The 21,550-nt window shown below is 43.2% G+C and overlaps 1 protein-coding gene and 1 non-coding gene across 4 annotated transcripts in view; one reads left to right on the plus strand and one right to left on the minus strand.

Moving 5' to 3' along the window:
* oprl1 (opiate receptor-like 1) overlaps positions 1-21,550 on the minus strand; it is a 54,526-nt gene that overhangs the window by 9,536 nt on the left and 23,440 nt on the right. The window contains exons 2-3 of one of the 3 annotated variants that reach the window (XM_038803368.1): positions 12,964-13,035; positions 12,026-12,268 (exon numbers count right to left, since the gene is read on the minus strand). In XM_038803368.1, the coding sequence (XP_038659296.1) occupies positions 12,026-12,252 (227 nt within the window). In that variant the 5' untranslated portion in view covers positions 12,253-12,268; positions 12,964-13,035. The other 2 variants (XM_038803367.1, XM_038803369.1) reach the window with 2 other exon arrangements.
* LOC119969786 lies at positions 16,434-16,620 on the plus strand. The gene has a single exon (XR_005461465.1). It is a non-coding gene; the product is annotated as a U2 spliceosomal RNA (small nuclear RNA).

Below are 21,550 nucleotides of genomic sequence, written 5' to 3' on the forward strand. Positions count from 1 at the left end.
GAGACTAGATACCACATCTATCTCCCACACTGGAAGTGACGTCCAGAGAGCACTGCCTGTCTGAGGGCTTGCTGGTCTGAACACAATTCCGGGAATCCCTGCTTCTGTTCCTGGAGCTGCCTCTCTATGAGAGTCGTCACTCAGTGCTCAGGATCAATGAGGCACTCATGCTCCACATGGACTCTTCCAAAACAAAGACCATGGCATGCAGATCCTCAGAGATCTCCGCTAGATCTCCCCCCGCATCCCGCTGGAAATCCAGCATTTGCCACCTGATTGACTGCTCCAGAGGCTCATCATCTGTTTCGGACTTAGCATGGTCCTGCTCTCCAGCACTCCTCGGAGTGTCAGCACCCTGGGCACTCCCTGTCTCTACCAGCTGCTCTCACGAACATGATGTGCGATCACAAAACCATCTCATCCGGTGTTGTACTGGCCACCGACATGCTAGTGTCTGTGCTGGTGCTTGGTGTAGAGAGAGGGTGCAACATGGGTGCATCTGTCATCTCCACCTGCCCTGGTGTTAAGGGACGGTCATCGGCTTCCTTGCTGGCTCTGGAGTCTGGCTCACCTGAGGGAGCAAACAAAATTGTTCAGTACTATTTTTCATACCACACAGTTGTTGTCCATGCTTTGTGTCCGAGTATGATTGATATCAACATCATCACATTGGCTTATTTATTGGTGAGTCGTGGCATACTAGTTCTCAGAAGTCCTGATGCAGAATGAGACAATCCTACATTATTCACACTCCACCTGTTCCACTTCTGCCCACTGGCTTTTTATCTTACTCAGAGACACCAGCCTCTGTGACCTCAGGAACTTTTCCCCCTCCTGCATTTGAGCTCCTGGGCTTCCAGATCAGGGCTGGTGAGGATTGCCAGGTTTGCCACCCCACCACCAGTGGCAGATCTCTCAATGTGGTTATGGCTGCGTTTTTCTTGGAAATGCAAAGCTCCATTCAGCACTCAACCCTCCACCCCAAGTACCATACCATGCTGTCTGCCACCTTCTTCACCCCTGCGAACAATGTGGACATTCCCATCCCTTTAAACACCTAACCCTTTGATGGGCCCAGGGCGTCTGCTCTTCTCTCCAGCCTTAATGCACGCAGGCAGAGGCGTGTTGAGTTCTGATTCCTACACCCATGAATGCAACTGACGGGCAGCCTTCCTCAGTCTCCGACACTGGGCCATGTCAACTCAGAACTCACCCTTGCTGAGCACCGAAGATCACTGAACCTTTTCCGGAGGTGGGCAGCACGGTGGCACAGTGGTTGGCACTACTGCCTCACAGCGTCAGGCATGAGGGTCTGATCCCGCCCTTAGGTGACTGCGAGGAGTTTGTACTTTCCCCCCGTGGTTTTCCTCCGGGTTTTTCGGTTTCCTCCCACAGTCCAAAGATGTGAAGGTTGGGTTCATTAGCCGTGCAAAATTGCCTCTTAGTGTCCAGAGATTGGGCGGGGTGCTCTTTCAGAGGGTCTGTGCAGAATCAATGGCCTACTACTGCACTGTCGGGATACTATGATTTTGTGTATCCATGTGCTTCAGGCCAAGTCCTGCCACTGACCTCAGCTGCCATCTCTGCCCAAGTCTTCTTGGTGAGATGTGGTAGCCTCCCCCTGCCATCCCACAGCATCAGGATATCCATCGCCTCCACAAGAGTGCATCGCCTGTCATCTGAGAGACAGGGGGCTTTCAGCCCACCTGAAGAAACCATCTCACCTGAAGTGGCTGCCAGGTGTTGCGCCACCATAATACAGACTTCCCTCGAAGTGTCAACAGCGGTCTCCGGCAGCCGCGTTTAAATGTCCCACATTTCGAGTAAAATTCACATCAAAGAATTCATTTGTAGAATCACATTGTGACTCCAAAATGTGTTTTCACATTGTAAAAACTGATAACCTTACCTTCTTAACAATAAAACAGATAAATATATACATCTCCCTGCATGCGCAGGTGAGTCACATTGTGAGCCCAACTAATAACCTTAAACTGGTTGTCAGTGTAATTTTTTTCAGAATCAAGATTATTGAGCAAGTGCTGTCCAGTCGCAGAATCAAATTGAATGTTGGACACTGTTACATAAGCTTCGACAGCATGTCTCTTTTTCTCAGCAATACTCAGTTCTGTACGACTGAATGTGATAATATATCATTCATGCATGATTGTGATTTTCTGAACTGTAAGATTTCATGAAATGGCAGTCCCATGGAGTCAGGAAAGCAATAAGTTCGATACGTATTTCCAGTCTGGTGTAGTATTTGTTTTGCCTAATCCAGAATTTTAAAGTAAGCATTTCATGGGGTCTTTAATGTAGGAAAGAACCCAAGATACTCTGGAGTAAAGGGCACGCGCAAAATGATGGATCAAAGAGGTAACTGAAAGAACTGTTGAATAAATAGCTTAAAAGAGGATTTTCAAGGTAGTGAGGAATGTAACAAGACTGAAGAATTTATGGAGGGCATTCTCTTCATAAAGTGAAGTGTGCAGACAAGATGGTTCAAGCTTTAGTTATTGAATATAGAGTGGAGGCAAAGGGGTGAATTTTGTAGATTTGCATTCAGTGTTTGGGGGGGGGGGTTCGAGCCAAGGATACAGAGAAAAATGATGCTGCACAACTAGAGAGAGCCTAAACAATGGGTAACTTTGATTTCTACACTCGTCCTCTCCTCCCCTGTCTTTTTACATAGAATTTACAGTGCAGAAGGAGGCCATTCAGCCCATCGAGTCTGCACCGGCTCCTGGAAAGAGCATCCTACCCAAGGTTAACACCTCCACCCTATCCCCATAACCCAGTAACCCCACCCAACACTAAGGGCAATTTTGGACACTAAGGGCAATTTAGCATGGCCAATCCACCTAACCCGCACATCTTTGGACTGTGGGAGGAAACTGGAGCACCCGGAGGAAACCCACGCACACACGGGGAGGATGTGCAGACTCCGCACAGACAGTGACCCAAGCCGGAATCGAACCTGGGACCCTGGAGCTGTGAAGCGATTGTGCTATCCACAATGCTACCGTGCTGTCACCTGACTATTTCTTGTTTCTTACCTTTGTTCCCTGTTACTTTGTCACACTTTTAACTGTTTTATTCTATCCTCTGGAGTTTGCTGCTCATTTCACTCTACCTTGTTTTATAAGGTCTCCTTGAAGCATTTCATTGTGACGATCAGCACCCACTCTAACACCTACATCTTTCCTTTTTCCCCCCAATTGCTGAACCATTAAGCAATCTGTCATCTTCCTACACAAATGCAGCACTGTAGCAATGGAACTTGCTGTCACTGATTGTCAAACATTAAAAAAACACTTTACTAATATTCACTTATTCTCTCACTGATTCTCACAAATTTCAGCCATATTCACTGACTCATTGTTAATAATACCTTGTGAGATTCATGATGATATAATGGTCCTGGACATAAAGAGCTTATGCAATCGTTGCTTTTAAAATGAAGTTCAGCTATTTTTATGGGCTATATCGCCTCTTAAGAATTGAAATTAGAATGTTAATGAAGGAGATCGGTTACAGAATAATAATGACTGACCTATTACCATTTCTACTGGCACAATAGCTTTGGGAAGCTGTAACTTTCCTGTTTATGGTATATTCTACTTCCCAATAACAATTCACAACACAATGTTGTTTATCCCATGGCTGGATGATGTATCTGTATGATACTAGAAATCAATCTTCTGAGTTAAAAAACTGGGCATGGGGTTTGTGAATAACGTCCACCCCATTTCTGCTGAACAGAGTATGCTTCTCATTTAGATGTTCCGCCATGCCACCAGCCTCTTGGGCACTCATTCCTGCTTCTTCCCATGAGTGAGGCAATCCATCTGTGTGGTCGCCAGGAGGAGTCCCCCCCAAACCCTTTCGCATGAGGCCCTGTCATTAAGATAGGCAGAGCTTCCATGTCGCCAATCTTGTTGGGTTCTTTGCTACTGTACTGGCCATCCTCTCAAAGATTAAGTGGAAATGTATTAAAAATGCTCAAGTAAAATAATAGCTCAAGGGGGCATAAAATGAACTAAAATCATGGAGCTGATTTTATATGTTATATGTAAAAGGAAGTCCAAAACATTGAAATGTGTTGAAGAAAGGGATTTGGATTCAGCAGGTTCTCGGATTTTGACTCCAACAGTGAAGGAACAGTGATATGTTTCCAAGTCAGGATGGTCAGGGACTTGAGAGGGAAACTTCCAGGTAGTGGTGGTGTTCCCATGTACCTGCTGCCCTTGTCCGTCTAAATGGTAATGGTCGTGGGTTTGGAAGGTGCTGACTAAGGAGCTTTGGTGAATTTCTTCAGATGTAGATGGGACACACAGCTGCCACCATGCATCAGTGGTGAAGGGAGTTAATGTTTGTGGAAGGGATGCCAATCAAATGGGCTGCTTTGTCCTGGACTGTGTCGAGTTTCTTTAGTGTTGTTGGACCTTTACTCATCCAGGCAAGTGGAGAGTATTCTATCACACTCCTGACTTGCGCCTTGTAGGTGGTGGACAGGCTTTGGGGAGACAGGAGGTCAGTTACTTGTCGCACAATTCCTAACTTCTGACCTGCTCTTGCATCCACATTATTTATATGGGCAGTCCAGTTCAATTTCTGGTCAATGGTAACCCCCAGGGTGTGGATAGTGGAGTATACAGTGATAGTAATGCCATTGAATGTCAAGGGGCAATGGTTTGATTTTCTCTTATTGGAGATAGAAATTGCCTGGTATGTGGCTTGAATGTTACTTGCAACAGGTCAGCCAAAGCCTAGATGTTGTCCAAGTCTTTCTGCATTTGCACGTGGATTGCTTTATGTCTGAGAAGTCTCAGATGGTGCTGAGCATTGTCCAACATCGCCACATCTGATCTTATGTAGGAATGAAGGTAATTGATGAAGCAGCTGAAGATGGTTGAGCCTAGGGAACTTCCCTAAGGAACTCCTGCAGTGATGTCTCGGGACTGGTATGACTGATCTCCAACAACCCCAACCATCTTGTGCCAAGTATGACTCCAACCAGTGGAGAGATTCCCTCCTGATTCCGATTGACTCCAGTTTTACAGGGCTCCTGATGCCAGACTCAGCCAAATAATGCCTTGATGTCACTTCTGGAGTTCAGTCTGTTGCTAGACTGCAATTGATAGCTTAATCTTCCATAGAATAGAATTGGAAGTAGTTCTAACTTTGATCATAAATTACAAATGTTTATGTTTGTCTATAAAGAAACCATAACTGGATATAGAGAAATTGAATTTACAATTTCACTGCAAGTAGCAAACAATTGAATCTCCCCGACCATAACTAACAGCAAGCGGTGTCTTATCAGCCTTAACAGTAGCTGTAATTAGAAGTAATTATATCTGAATTATATAATCATTTATTGATCTTGATTATATTTCATTTATGAAATGCTTTTCAACAACCTTGAAGTTATAGGCCATAAATACACAGACGTTATTTGGAAACAATGAAAATTACCACTAAATGTGTGCTGTGCTAATGGGAAAACCTGTTTGGAAGTGTGGATTTAGCTACAATTTTTAGACTAATTGATAATTATCATGGTTCAGACCTGCCTGCAGGAGCTAAAGCTGACAACTGTAAGTTTAGCATTCATCTGCTGATTAGAAGCATTTTTCCTGCCTTTGTAAATATGGCCTGTGCTTACCCAATTGGAATACACTGACTGGCTGAGGAGAAAATGTTGAAGGATGTTGTCGTGGAGCAACAAAGGAGGGAACCTAGATTCTTGAACATGGAAGCAGAGGCCCAGAGGAGGAGGGATGTCCACTACTTACACGGGTGCAGGAGGCCACAGAGGCTAGAGCAGTAGATCGAGGAAAATATTGCTTGAGAGATGCCATCCAGCAGCCCTGGTACAGGCATGCATCCAGTGCTGCAAGAGGTTTAATGACTTGAATCGAGTCATTAAGGCAAGATCTCACACACAGCTCAATAACTGCACCACTACCCAGAATCAAAATTCTTCATCCAGCATCTAAGCGTACAGCAATATTCACACACATATCTAAATATTGTCTCCTTCATATGCGCTGGGCAAACCTTAGGCACAACTCACAGATCATCAACCATGTACGGGCATCACACACTCAAATACGCCTGTCAGCACATTCATTCATAAAATTACCAATATAGTGCACACCAGGTGGCAGCAGGACATGGTTGGTTGAGGGGAAGCACACTTGCATAACATCACTCCCCTGTGAAGCAATGATGACCAAGTCTGGGAAGAGAGATGGGAGATACCATCACCAAAGGCAGAACAGTGGGTATAATTTCCTATACGTATGTGGCCTGCACCTTCCTTATAGATGCACAATGGTGTGCAGTGGTATCGTCACTTAACTAGTAATCCAGAAGCTCAGGATTCAAATCACACCCTGGCAGATGGTGGAATTTGAATTCAATAATAACCTGGAATTAAAAGTCGAATGATGACCAAGAAACCATTGTTGATTGTCACAAAAACCCATCTGGTTCACTAATACCCTTTAGGGAGGAAACCTGCTGTCCTTACCCAGCTTTGCCTACATCTGACTCTGAAATGGCCAAACAAGCCACTCAGTTGTGTCCTAACAGCACTTTGTGTGTACCTACACCTCAGGGATTGTAGCGGTTCTAGGAAGCAGATCAACACCTATCTTCTCAAGATCAACTAGGGATGGGCAGTAACTGCAGGCTTAGCCAGTGACACCCACGTTCCTTAAATTAATTTTTAAAGAACGATGTCTAATTCCCCCAACCAAATCTCATTCCCATACTCCATCTGGCCTCATCACATGCATCCTCTCACACTGCACCCTAACTGTCCCAGGAGCGAGGAAGTGCAAGATATGCGAGATCCTCCTTACTCCCTCTTGCTATAGTGCAATGCAAGTTCAAGCAGTTGCCATGGTATTGTTGAGCTCTTTCCTGGAAATGGAAACACAGTCCTGTCCTCTCCCAGATCACTGGGTTTCCTGAACACCGGCCCAAAGATAGTAATGTGGGAATCATGGTGTTGCAACCCAACCCCCCTCCTGATGGTCGCATTGCTTCTTCCTCCCTCATTGCTGTTGCCTGACATCAAGTGGCCCAGCCTGCTGAAGCCAAAATGGTGTAGTGTGAGGTTGGCCATCACACACCACAGTCTCTGGAGGGCATCTCAGAAAAACATCTGAATTGCGCTGTTCAGATTCTCTGCAACCTTCCACCTCACCTCCTGCTGACACTGGGTAGAGGTGGAATCAATGCTCTTTTTTATAGTAGTATAGTAATTGAGTATAAAAGCAGTTAGTTATGCCACAGAACCCCACTGAATCTCTACAATGCAGAAAGAGGCCATTCGGCTCATCGAGTCTGCAAAAACGTTCTGAAAGAGCACCCTACCCTGGCTCACTCTCTCGCCACATCCCTACAATCCTGTAACCCCACGTAACCTGCACATTTTAGGACACTAAGGGCAATTTAGCTGAACGTATACAAGCTCTGGTTTAACCACAAATTATGGATGTTCTGAAGGATCCATCACGAGATAACAATGCTCTTGAGCCTGATGGTGGAGGACATCTCTCAAAGTTCTTCAAATAGATGGTGACAAGTGCCCCTTCCTGGTGCGGGACTTCTACTGGAAACCTCTGGTGCTCTTCATGGTCCCCTCCTCTCCTTGTGGCTCCGGAGCCTGAATCTCTGGCACAATTACTGACCTGAAATAGCTAATCTCTCAGAATCACTGGATTGTGGATATTGCAACAATTCACCACAAATCTGGACAACTCCTCAGGCGAGAGTCAGGTCACTGCCTGAATGATCAAAACATCTAAATCTCTACCTTGAGGGCCCCAAACTCAATTAGGTTCCAGAAAGCTTTCATCTTATGAGTACTTATTTGTTGTTTGGGGATTTTTCAGGAAAGTTATGAGCCATCATGTCAGAGGCTATCCTTTGTCACCTAGTCATACATGTTGAGCTTCTATTCAAAGTTTTGTGGGATGTGTGACACTTACGACTTAAAGGTATAAAAACATTATGGCAGCTCCCTGGAGAACAGGCACTCATCGGCATGACTTGCTGCTGTTGGTCACACACACAAGTTGCACACTGAGGAAATGGAAATCCTTCCTGCTCCTAAACCTCTCGGGCTCACATGGTCACGTGTATGCAATCAGTGGCTCGCTGGACAATGAGGAATCACACTATCGTTTCAAATCAATGGAGTTCTCTGCCTCTGATCTTCTCTGGAAATCAGTAGTGATATAGTCATGCTTCAGAGTGTAGAGAGCTGGAGCATCCTCCATTATTCTGAAGTGCAGAGAGGACTATGAGGTGTGACTGATCTCACATGTGGCAACCTGGAAGGTTTCAGTACCATAAAGGTTAGATGGTACTGTGAGTGTGAGGGCCACAGACAATGCAGTCCTGTCTGTGCTGTAAGGTTTGAGTTTTTGTTCCATAAAGCCACAGATCTCTATGGTGACCTCCTTAGTAAAGGACAGTTTGCTTATGCTCTGCTTTTGGGTCAGGTGAATGTAAGAATTGTAATCGCTGATTAACCAGGGTGCAGAGAGCCTCCTCTGCAAATTCTCCTCACCTTCCTGTTCCTCCCTCCTGGGGCAGCTGCTCTGCCTGTCCTCATCCCCTCCTCCAATTCCCCCAGCAGACCAAGACTAGCAAGGTGTCAATAACAGCAATCCCTTTCTGATGGTGACTCCTACACAAGGTAGCACTGCACTCAATCTTTTCAGATGGAGTCCTGAGAGAATTTCCAGGAACAGAGTTTATGGCCTGTTGGTCCGGGACAGGTGTCCCAGCAAATCTTCCCAGATTCTCAAAAGCCTTCTTCAAACATAGGGTCATCTCTCTAGCAGTAAGTAAATGCTGAAAGCTGATGATGGCATTAGGTGGTACTTATGCTCAACAGTGACTTGCTTACCCCTGTTCAGCTGGCTGCTGTTAGAGGAGATTGCTAAATGAAGTGTTAAACATCAAAATGACATGCAGTCTCATCGGCAATTTAATTTTCAATCTGCTCTTAATGATTTGCTAGGAAGACATTCATGCCCGACACTTCAACGTTTTCCCTGTGATGGGGTCTTGCGCTCAACATTGGCTAAACCAGTGATGCAGTTTGAGACAGCTTGACTACTTCAGAGGCTCTTTAATGCCTAAAGTATCTGGGGAAATCATCCTATATTCGTTACTTCAAGGTCCTGTTTCTATGTTACCTAGGCAATAACACCGAGGTACACTTAGCAAAACATTACAGGAAAACTAAGAGCAGAAATACATACCTATCTTGTTTATCCCTTACATGTCACATTATATTTGCCAGATTGCATATGCATTTGGTAAAAAGCGAGTGATCTTTCTTTTGTACCTTTGTTTGATTTCGACACAGTAATTGCACATTTTGTCGCTTTCTACCTTTCCTAATCTCAGAAGCTGAATCAAACTACGTTTTCTTTTTGCTATAACGGTGTCAGGGACAGGAAAATATATTTTACTGAAGAAGAATGACAGGTCCGAGCCTGAACGGAGAAAAAAGGTGTTTCTGTGAAATGAATAGGATAGAATATATCCAGAAAGGGATGACAATAATGCATCAGATAAGGTACATCAGCTATAATTCAATCTGTGAGAAATGATGGAAATGGAGCCGGAGAAACAGTGACAATACAAATGTGGAATGGTTACTTTAAGGTGATTCTGGGATAGTGATGATTTGCTGAATGTAGATTAAACTCAGGTTTAATTTATTTACCTATATATTTTTTGATTCAAATCATTCAGCTGAGAAAGAAAAATACATTTCAAATTTACCCAGAATTTCCCAATTCAGGGGAGGATTTCCATTCCTGCCCACTCCGAGAAATGCATGTCAGCGAGTGCAAAGTGTAAGGCAGCAGATGGGAAGGTGGTGTACAATTGTGAATGTGCTGCCTACATTTTTGGCTCCAGCAAATCTGTTTTTTCACAGATATTTCAGCTCAAATTAAAGTGCTTCTGAGCATGGATTTAAAAATCCAGGGGCAAAGGAGGAACAATCTCCATTTCACACAGATGAAAGCAAATTTCTGCGGATGCTGGAATGTGAAGCAAAAACAGAAAATGCTGGAAAGTCTCAGCAGGTTTGACAGCATCTGTGGAGAGGGAACAAAGCTAATATTTTGAGTTCTAGGTGACTCTTCTCAAGAGCTGTTCACTGTTCTCTCTCTCCACAGACCTGCTGAGATTTTCCAGCATTTTGCGTTTTGTTCCAATTCACACATTTTGTGCTGACTGTAGAACCTGCTTCATTTTTGTTTCAAGAGCATAGAACATAGAATTTACAGTGCAGAAGGTGGCCATTTGGCCCATCGAGTCTGCACCGACCCTTGGAAAGACCTCCCCACCTAAGCCCACACCTCCACCCCATCCCGGTAACCCAGTAACCCCATCTAACCTGTTTTGGATACCCGGGGAAATTTAGCACGGCCAATCCACCGAACCTGCACATCTTTGGACTGTGGGAGGAAACCGGAGCACCCAGAGGAAACCCACGCAGACACGGGGAAAAAGTGCAAACTCCACACAGACAGTGACCCAAGTCGGGAATCAAACCTGGGACCCTGGAGCTAACCACTGTGCTACCGTATTTTGTCCTGCTCAAGCAATTTATTGATGGAAAGGGGGGTGGGGAGGGGAGCAAAAAGAAAAGAACAATGGGTAAGACACACTGTTGATCTACTTAGGAGTGTGTATTCCTGCAGTTGGCACCGAACACGAGAAAGAGTCTGCCTCTGGCCCCACTGTTACTTCTTCATCTGATCATTTACATTGGAATGAAGGTAAAAATATTGGATCATTCTTCAAAATGGAGGGGGAGGAAAATGCCAGGTTCATTTTACAAAATAAATATTTTTAAAACTGCACAAGACTATTGCGTGGTATTATTGTAGTTAAATTGTACAAGAACTGTAGGACAGACATTCTATACAATGTATGGTCTGGAGACCAATGTAATCAGTTCTTCGCAGGAAGAAGAATTTATCAACAGCATGGGCAATTTATTCTAATCTTCACATCAAAATAATGAGGTAATATCCTATAACAGTCAGGCACACTGCTGCGTGTGTGTGTGGTGGAGCATGGTAAAGAATTAGGTGGAAAATGCAGTAGATTGATATGTATATATTTATTGCTCAGGAAGGTTGAAGGGTCCATCGCTTGCAACACGTGTAAGCTTTAAAATATTGAACTGAACTTAATTGGACAGTGGGTATATTTGATGAACGTCAACCTTAAAATATATAATCAGAAGAATTTCAAATGAACATTTTTTTTTCTTCTACCAGCTCTCCCTGCAGAACTGACACATTCCACTGCAACGCTGATCTGCCCCAATAACCATAGACTGGGCGAATGCAGTAAACGCCAGTTTTATTTCAGAGATATGGACTAGGGCGCGTCTTAGTTCTAAACATGTCACATCGTGTGCACAAATGCAGTGAAATTAAACCCATCTTAGAAAGGAAAAGCTGAAATGCTCCAGTTGGAGAATTCTTACCCCCCCCCCCCCCCGCCCCTCTCAGATGCAAATAATCGATTAATTTCAGTAACTGTATTTCACAAATCCATGAAGAAAATGTATTGAATATAATGGGTTCATTGTAAAATCTTACATTCTGAAATGTTTGATAAAAAATAGTTTTTTTGCAAGTCGGCTCCAGGTGGAGCCAAACCCCTCCTAAAATAGACGCCTTTCCATCGACTTATTCCCCAGTTAAAGTTTATCAGCCGTGTGTCTCACTCTCTGGGTGACAATTTGTAAAATGTTGTGATATTCAGATGTAGACGGACGGTCCTTAACATGAGGAGGACATTAGGGATTTATGGGTTTCCAGCCAGTCTGGTGTGCCCGGTTACCTCAGGGGGGCGCTCTAAGCCAGTAACCACGGCACCAAGTTGTCTTTGCAGCTTCACGAACTTTAAGGGAAATTTGTTGAAATGCACAATGTTGATACGATAAGAATAATCGAAGCCTTACCTGACGATAACGTACATTACCAGACAGTTGCCCACCAGCCCCACGATGCAAACAAACAGATAGACCACAATGATGGTAATTCTCAGCGTGGTTGACCGTTCCATGATGAGGTCGGTGATATTTTCAGACCAGCGATCAAGTAGAATGGTGTCATTGTCATCAGCGGAATCGTTAAAATATCGGTAGTGTTGCAGGCTCCCAAAACCGCAGACGGTGTCAATATCCATGGTGCCAACGCCTGACCTGGAGTAACACAAGGTCAAGACACAATGACAAGGTGGCTTTCCCCCCCCCCCCCCCCCGGATAATGCACAAATGCAGTAAATAACTGGAAAATAAACACGTTACTACAAATTGTTACAGTGGCACCTGAATCCTTAAATTCAGAAATCTATTCCAAACAATTGGACTTCAAAAGAAGTCTATCTCATTGGTGACAGCTACTAGTCCATGCACTGCCCCGTACGGAATGAAGAATCTCAAATTGTCTCCAAGTTATATAATCTGAAAGCTTTAAGACACGTCCTCCCCCTCCCCTCCCCTCTTCCCCCATCCCGGGTGGGGCCGGGGGAGGTTCTCACTCTCCACGTCGCCGATCGTTCGTATTGCAGATGTAAATATTTGCAGTCTGTTACTCCCGACCGATATGAAACTCCCCTTCCTCTCTGCCAGCCTGCTGACTCCCCCTTTCAAACTGTTCCATCTCACCCGCCACGCCGCCGACCGCAAGTTGTTATTTTCTTTTGTCCTCCAGCCCGAGTGAGATAAGAATGCAGGTCCCAATACCTTCACAAAAGCCTTCTCTCGGGAGTGCAATGCAACGTCTCCTGGATGCAGTTTGCCAGCTGCACACTAGGGGACAGTATCTTGGTCAAATCTTCATGGCTGGGGAAATATTGGACTCGGGCACTCACATAAACCTCTGAAGTGAGACATACCGGAATAGGATGTGGAGCTGAAGTTTCCAGTTGCCCTGGTTCTCGGTCACTCATGTGGGTGACGACCTCAACCTAGCACAAACGAGCAAGTTTTACTGTCGGAGGTTACTGTTTAGCTGAAGATTAATAAAAGTGCTATTTAAAGATTATCCCCAACCTTTGTTAATATCCCACAAAAGCCATTTAAACAGGACAGTTTTTTATTTTATGATAAGGCCACTCGATAAAGCGACATGCTGTGGCCCGGTGACAGGTATTAAATTGATCTGCTTTGTCGCTAATGAACCGTTCCCCTTTTAATTGTTCATTGGTTTGCTGTAAAAGTCATTACATTGATTTCATGTTCCTCTTGGGCACAGCATCGTAAATTATCAGCTGCCATAGTTTAACCCTTCCTCAGTGAACACTTGCTGAATATTTCACACGAAAAATCTTCTGCGGATTCGACTTCTATTTGCAACCGGTAAAAGGGATGTTAGATTTTGGACAAATAGAGTAAAATGGTCTTGATTTTATTGTTAAACATGTTAAATCAAAGCAGTGATTGTGTGGGAAGAACTGCCTCCGCGGCGGACACTTTACCTTCGTCAATGTTTTTAATTCTTCACCGCCTTAATTTGTTTTGCACATGGTGGCAAGGGAAGGGGACTTAATAATTCAGCTTCATTTAAAATCTTTTCGGTTAAAACATCTATCCCGGGAAATAATCAATATTTGTTCTTCAGACTGTTTTACACATTGATAGAAAACAAATGTGCATCGCCTACATGTAGATAAGTTGCCAGCTTTGATCGCCTGTCTACATGTATGTCTTTATCAGGGACTGCTCCGGAAGGGGGGGAGGGGGGGGGGGGGGGGGTGTAGGTGACCGTTTGAAATAGAGGGCATGATTGGGTTTGGTTCGAATGGTTTTCCCCAGTCCAACGATCCAGTAATGTTCATAGTCCAGGCTCCCCACAGCACCAAGAACCATGTTTTGACTGTGAAGTTACTGAAACTGAACAGAATGCTGATCAGACCTTGGACCATGTTGTGTTTGGCTTTAGTTGCAGTCCTTAAAAAATATTGATCGGATGATATTTAGCTTGGAACAGTGTGTAAACATGGACAGTATTCCCCTGAGATGGGCAATTTAATCTTCCAAAGTTCTCTCGATTTCAGGAACAGCTATTGAAGAATGGTGAACGACTGAAACTAGGTAATTCTAGACAAGATCACCTAATATCTGAAAATTAATAGAGTCTATAATTAAGAATAAGGTGACTCAACATTTTGAACATTTTCAGCTCATCACAGTGCGCCAACATGGATTTGTAAGCCAACATGATCTCTGAACAAGTCATTTGGACTGAAAACATTAACTCTGTTTCTCTCTCCACAGATGCTGGCAGGCCTCCTGAGCTTTTCCAGCATTTTTCTGTTTTTATTTCAAATTTCCAGCATCTGCAGTATTTTATTTTTATTTGTGGTTTTGTAAAGGGTATATCACCCCTGATTCACATCATTGAATTTTTTTGCAGAGGTCACTAGAGTAACGAACAGAAGAAAGTCTATGGAAGTTATTTGTATGGACTTCCTAGAAACGTCTGGCAAAGTCCTTGTTAGCTAACATGAAATTCATTGAACTGAAGGTGAATTATTGACCTAGTTCAGAAATTGATCAAATGGCATGAGATAGAGAATAAATATTCTAACTGGTAGAATGTAACTAGTAGTGACCCACAATGGTTTGTGATGAAGCTTCATATGCTCGTATTTATTAGTTACTTAGATTATGGACAATAAAGTTACCAAGCTAAACCTGCTGATGACAGAAAGACAATGGAGAAGCATAAAATTACAGAGATATTTATAGTTTAAGTTAATTAACGGAATTGTGGCAAATACATTTCTATGTAGCCAAATGGAAAATGATCCTCTTTAGACCTTTAAAAAGGACATAACAGTGTAACTTCCTAAATGGGGAAAAGCTAGAAACAATGGCAGTGCAAAGAGATTTGGTGGATTCATGCACATAAATCATTGAATAGGTGCAAAAAAAATATCAAAAAGGCTAATGGAATGCTCATCTTTATATCTAGAGAAATAAAATACAAAGGGGTAGAAGTAATGCTTCTAATCGTTATAAAAAGCCACGGTGAGATCGCACCTGAAGTACTCTGAATAGTTCTGGGCGCCACATCTTAGGAAGGACATATTGACCTTGTAAGGAGTGCAACACAGATTTAGCAGAATGATACCTGTACTCCAAGGGTTAAAGCGAATAAACAAACTAAGGTTGTATCCCATGGCATTTAGGACATTGGGGAGTAATTTGATCAAAGTTATCAATATATTAACTGGAATAGATAGGGTATGTAGAAACTATTTCTACTGGTTGAAGAGTTTAGGACTAGCGGACATAGTCTAAAAATAAAGCCGGACCATCAGGGGGTGCAATTGTAACAGAAACACTCTTCTAACTAAATACAGCTAGCTCAGCACAACAACAAACCTGTGGTTTTCATGTCTGTGGCAAAGCTACCAATAGAATCATTGGAAATTTCCGATTGATATTCAATCTAGCTGATGACATATTGCAATATTGGCTAAAACTTATCACAATGCATCAATATCCCAAAACCTCCTGAAGAATAATGTTAATTCAATGGCCCATCAAAGCATTGAATATATTTTCCCATACAATAGTCCCAGAATATTATGGCGCATCTGACATGATAATTTTGTGGACCTTCGTGCCCTCCAGAAATATCATCACCAAAACAGTGAGGAGTTGATTATCAGAGCCCTGCTCAGAGCCCTCATTGAAGTCATTGGTAATCTGTAAATTTCCTAGATTTATATTAGCTTTCCAACCACAGCTGGGTCCTTGGTCACCTGCCAGTGACATGATTTATGGTTTTCACTTGATTTGTAGCCAACAGAGGACACCAATTCAATGATGTCTGCCACACATGCATTGGTAGTAATTTCGAATTTAAAAATCTAGCCTTGCAGTGCAGTCAGTCACAGAACAATTGATTAAATAACATACATTTTCAGTGAAGACACTTTAAAGTAGTTGATTTAAAATGATTGTTCAGCCTCATGATAATGCAGAAAGTGCTGTGATTCTGGTTTTCCTGAGAACATTTCAATTTTCTGAGAAGACTGGTAGAATTCTTTCATGGATGTGGCAGGCAAGCCCAGCATTTGTTGTCCATCCCTAATTGCCCCCAAACTGAGAGGCATTTTTTAAAGAGTCAACCACATTGCTGTGAATCTGGATCTGGAGTCACATGTAGGCTAAACCAGGTGAGGACAGCAGATTTCATTCTCTACAGGGCATTAGTGAACCAGATGGGTTTTTGCAACAATTGACAATGGGATATTGATGCATTGTGATAAGTTTTAGACTTTAAGCTCCAAATTTTTATTGAATTCAAATTTAATTCCATTGTATAATCAGTAAGGTAAAGGTAAAGTCCCCCATCGTTTTTTTTGGCCTGTTGGCTAAGATCAAGTGTAGTTACTGTTCTTAGCAGTTTAATATCTGATACGTTCCCTATCTGTAGACAAAATATTAAATTGATTTTTAGGACAGGGAGTTGAGACAGGGGCTTTCTCCTTCCTGAGGGTGGGTTTAGTTAAGATAGTTAGACAGTTGGTTCATTCTGCAGAGCGAGACCAGCTGCATGGGTTTAATTCCCATACCGGCTGAGGTTATTCATGAAAGCCCCCCTTCTTAACCTTGCCCTTTGCCTGCGGTGTGGTGATCCTCAGGTTAAATCACCACAAGACAGCTCTCCCCCTCAAAGGGGAAAGCAGCCTATGGTCATCTGGGACTATGGCGACTTTACACTTTACAATCAGTCAATAGTAAGCAGAGGACTCTAAATAATTTGTTCATAGCAATACTAGATAATAGATTTGTAAATCATTTGAGTAAAGTGACATATAAACTTTATATTTTATAAATCATGTTTTCTATGAATTAAAATACAATCTAGCCCATTTTAGCTACACAAATTGGTGTGCATTGTAAACTATTTCTAACAGCCCTGCCCTCCTTTGTATGCATGGCGCATTCACAGTATTATCTATTAACATTCAAATGATCGCTTGACCGTGTTCTTTACCATGCCTTCAATTGGTTTTAGCTGACATTTATGTAATGTCAATTGTCCTTTTCTAATGGGGAGAGATGTTGATGGTTCTTTGTGGCCCATGGCTAATTACTTACTTATTTTAAGGTAATTTTTGTTTAGCATTTATATTCTGCATCCAAAATGCTTTTTCCATCTTGGTTCCTTAAACAGGATGAGTCTAAAGATAGATTGATGGCTGTTTACAGTTGTAAACATTTGTTATTATCCATTATATGGTTATAAGATGAAGTCAGTATCTATCTAATACAGCACTTGTTTCAATAAATAGCAAACAATTGATTAATCAGTTTTGGGTATTGTCCCAAAATATATACTAAAGCTGTATTTTAGCTTTTCAAGCTTTATTTTACCTCTGGATTCTGAATCCGGGAACTGTATTTGCCTTTTTCGATCAAATTCATAGTTAACAACAGAAGATTTTAGTTAAGAATTGCAATCACAATCGAAAATGGAAACAACACTGTCGAGAATATGCCCATGGGAAGTTTGAAATGAAAGTGGAATAGAGTGGGTTGAATTTCCTAACTCAATTTTAAGAATCATACATCTGAGCTGCTTTGGTGCAAAATAAACATCTTTTCTATTAAGGAAGGATGTGGCTTTTATATATTACATCTTGCAGGCCACTTCAGAATCAGTAAATTATCTTTGAAAAGCTGTTGTCATGTATGCAAATATGCAGTCAATTTATGCAAAACAAACTCTCATAAGCAACAAATTAGATGAATGTCTACTTATTCCCATACCAGCCTCCCCGAACAGGCGCCGGAATGTGGCAACTAGGTGCTTTTCACAGTAACTTCATTGGAGCCTACTTGTGACAAGAAGTGATTATTATTATTATTATTATTAATCTGTGCATCGGAGATTGTGCATCGGATTTATAAGCCACCTGGGAATCCATTGAACTAGAGTGGCTGAAAGTCATCATCAATCCCGAGAGCTTACCGAAGAAGACGAAGATGACTCTTTGGTTTATTGTGATGCCTCATGTACACTTGCAGACTGCCAAAGAATGAAAGCATCATGACTGCTGCTCGGAAACAGGACATTGACTTGCAGCATTTTCTCTCATTCGTCATACACCAGCTGAGGGAGTGAAGTCCCTGTTGTATTAGGCATGGTCGGTATGTGATACCTGCATGGTGTACGTGTAATCAATGGCACAGTGCATCATGGGGAAGCCTGTAATCCTGGCAAAGTCACATGTTGCTTACTTCCCGCTGACAAGAGGAAATGAAAATCTAGTTAAATCCTCAAAGAATCCTCAATAACCTCCGTAATGCAAAAGTGGACAACAAACAGATGTTACAAGTATCACGTGCTCCAACCAAGAAGAAGCCAGACACATACAAGCCCATCAATGTGGCCACCTTAATAGTAGTATTTGTGCGGTTTAACCAGTTTCATTTTTCTTCATTCTTTCATAGGCTATGGATGTCACTGGCAAGGCAAGCATTTGCTGCCCATATCTAATTGCCCTTGAACTGAATGGCTTGCTAGGCCGTTTCAGAGGACAGTAATGAGTCAATCACATTGCTGTGGGTCTGGAGTCACATGTAGACCAGACTGTGTAAGATTGGCAGATTACATTCCCTCAAGGATATTTGAGAACAAGATGAGCCTTTACGAGTAAGGACAATAGTTCCATGTTCACCATTACTTTTTTTAAAAATATTTGTTCATGGTTAACTTTCCATTTCAGATTATTTTAATATAATTGAATTTAAATTCCACCAGCTGCCATGGTGGGATTTGAACCCATGTCCCCAGGGCTACTGGATTACTAGTCCAGTGACATTCTTACTATGTCAACATCTCCCTTGTATTCCTGTGAATATTTCCCATTATGCTCATGAGAGGGGTTAGGAGCAGGAGAGTTTTGATCAAGCAGAACCATACAATAACTGCAGCACAGCAACACCATGTTAAAAGATTCCATTTGCAAGCCCTTGCCACAGCCTGTGTCAAGCACACTCCTCACTTTGAGGGACTGTTAAAGAGAGACAGGGGGAGAGAAAGAGAGAGAGAAATAGGGTACTCTGCTCTCATTAACACTGCATTAACACTGTAATGAAGTTACTGTGAAAAGCCCCGAGACACTACACTCCGGCACCTGTTCGGGTACAGAGGGAGAATTCAGAATGCCCAATTTACCTAACAAGCACGTCTTTAAGGACTTCTGGGAGGAAACCGGAGCACCCGGAGAAAACCCACGCAGACACAGGGAGAACATGCAGACTCCGCACAGACACTGACCCAAGCCAGGATTCAAACCGGGTCCCTGGCGCTGTGAAGCAATAGTGCTAACCACTTTGCTACTATGCCGTCTTAACCCGTACAATCTTAAATTATTGTTCCAATTAGTAAATACAGGTAGTTCTCGACTTAAATGGCGTTCAGGTTACGACGAACAGTGCTTACAAGGATTAAAACTTGACACCCTCTATCAAGTTTATGACATCGGTTTCAAACTTTTGATGCTACGCCAGCCAAACTTTTACACTTTTATAAATTTGATTCAGAAATTTGATATGTATTAAATGACCTTAGGGAAGTTGTAAAACTTGCCGAAACACTGGGCCCAATGCACCCGCAATGTGCTACAGAGGTCACTGTGGCCAGAAACCAGAAAACTGTTTCTGAAAAATGATGCCGCAATTTGCCAGTAAAAATCCTGCCTTGAGGATGTCCTTAATGAAGCATAAATGAATGTTGTTGCTCACTGAGGTACAGATAGGGCTTTTAGTCTCTTGTTGAGATCCCTTCTCCCCATCTTCCTCCTCACTCTTGCAGAAGCCTACACTGTTCACTGTGGCCTTTATTCATTCTCCAAATGAAGTATTCCAGTGGAAATACCTGTTGGTGCAACTATGTCTGGGAGCAATTGGTTTTGTCAGAAGCCTCAAAATAAATCAGCAAAACCCCATCAGCACTTGTTCCCTTCCCTTCTCACTATGGAAAATCTAATGCTGCTGTTTTTCAGTTAAAAGTGCAGTGTGTAGCTTAGTGTCTGATTGGTTGAAGCTGCCCCCACCCTAATTGCTGAGAGGTAGTTATCTGTCAGTCACCTGAGGCCTGTTTAGGGGCACATTGTATTCTTCTCTTTGAAGTTTAGGTATTTTTTGAGTCATCGATTAGCTGAGGTCTGCATCAAAGACAGACAGAAAGCGCACTCAGTAAGCTTGCGCTTTTCAAGGAGACACATCCGGAGTGAGGCACATCTAGAGTGGGAATTGCAACTTGGTAATTTGGTGCAGTGAGGTAATTCAGTGCAGAGTGAGAGAAGGTGCTTTTTCGGAGGTGCTTTTTAACCCTGGTAAGTGACTGGTAAGTAGTTTTTCTTTTCATTGTCTAATTTATTTATTTTTCTTTTGAAATTGTAGTTGTGTAAGTTTACCTAAGGTTTAAGACATGACAGGAGATCCCAGACCCATGTCATGCTCCTCCATGTCACGTCCACTGTCCCTGGCTCCTTCACGTGCAAGAGGTGTGTTCAGTTGCAGCTCCTGTTAGACCGCTTGACAGCTCTGGAGCTGCGGATGGACTCACTTTGGAGCATCCGCGATGCTGAGGAGGTTGTGAATAGCACGTTTAGTGAGTTGGTCACACCGCAGGTGAAAGTTACTGAGGGAGATAGCAAATGGGTGACCAAAAGACAGAGCAAGAGTAGGAAGGCAGTGCAGGTGTCCCCTGCGGTCATCTCCCTGCAAAACAGATATACCGCTTTGGATACTGTTGGGGGAGATGGCTCACCAGGGGAAGGCAGCAGCAAGGTTCATGGCACCGTGGCTGGCTCTGCTGCACAGCAGGGCAGGAAGAAAAATGGCTGGGCTATAGTGATAGGGGACTCGATCGTAAGGGGAATAGACAGGCGGTTCTGTGGACGCAATCGAGACTCCAGGATGGTATGTTGCCTCCCTGGTGCAAGGGTCAAGGATGTCTCGGAGTGGCGGCAGGATATTCTGGGGGGGGGGGGGGGGGGGGAGGATGAACAGCCAGCTGCCGTGGTGCACATAGGCACCAACGATATAGGTAAAAGATGGGATGAGGTCCTACAAGCGGAATTCAGGGAGTTAGGAGTTAAATTAAAAAGTAGGACCTCAAAGGTAGTAATCTCAGGATTGATACCAGTGCCACGAGCTAGTCAGAGTAGGAATGTCAGGATAGATAGGATGAATGCGTGGCTCGAGAGATGGTGAAAGAGGGAGGGATTCAAATTCCTGGGGCATTGGGACCGGTTCTGGGGAAGGTGGGAGCAGTACAAACCGGACGGTCTGCACCTGGGCACCTGGGCAGGACTGGAACCGATGTCCTAGGGGGGGTGTTTTCTAGAGCTGTTGGGGAGGGTTTAAACTAATGTGGCAGGGGGATGGGAACCGATGCAGGAAGTTGGAAGGTAGTAAAACAGGGACAGAAGCAAAAGGAAGTAAGGGGAA

This window comes from Scyliorhinus canicula, chromosome 7, assembly GCF_902713615.1.
Source record: "Scyliorhinus canicula chromosome 7, sScyCan1.1, whole genome shotgun sequence".
Classification (NCBI taxonomy): Eukaryota; Metazoa; Chordata; class Chondrichthyes; order Carcharhiniformes; family Scyliorhinidae; genus Scyliorhinus; species Scyliorhinus canicula.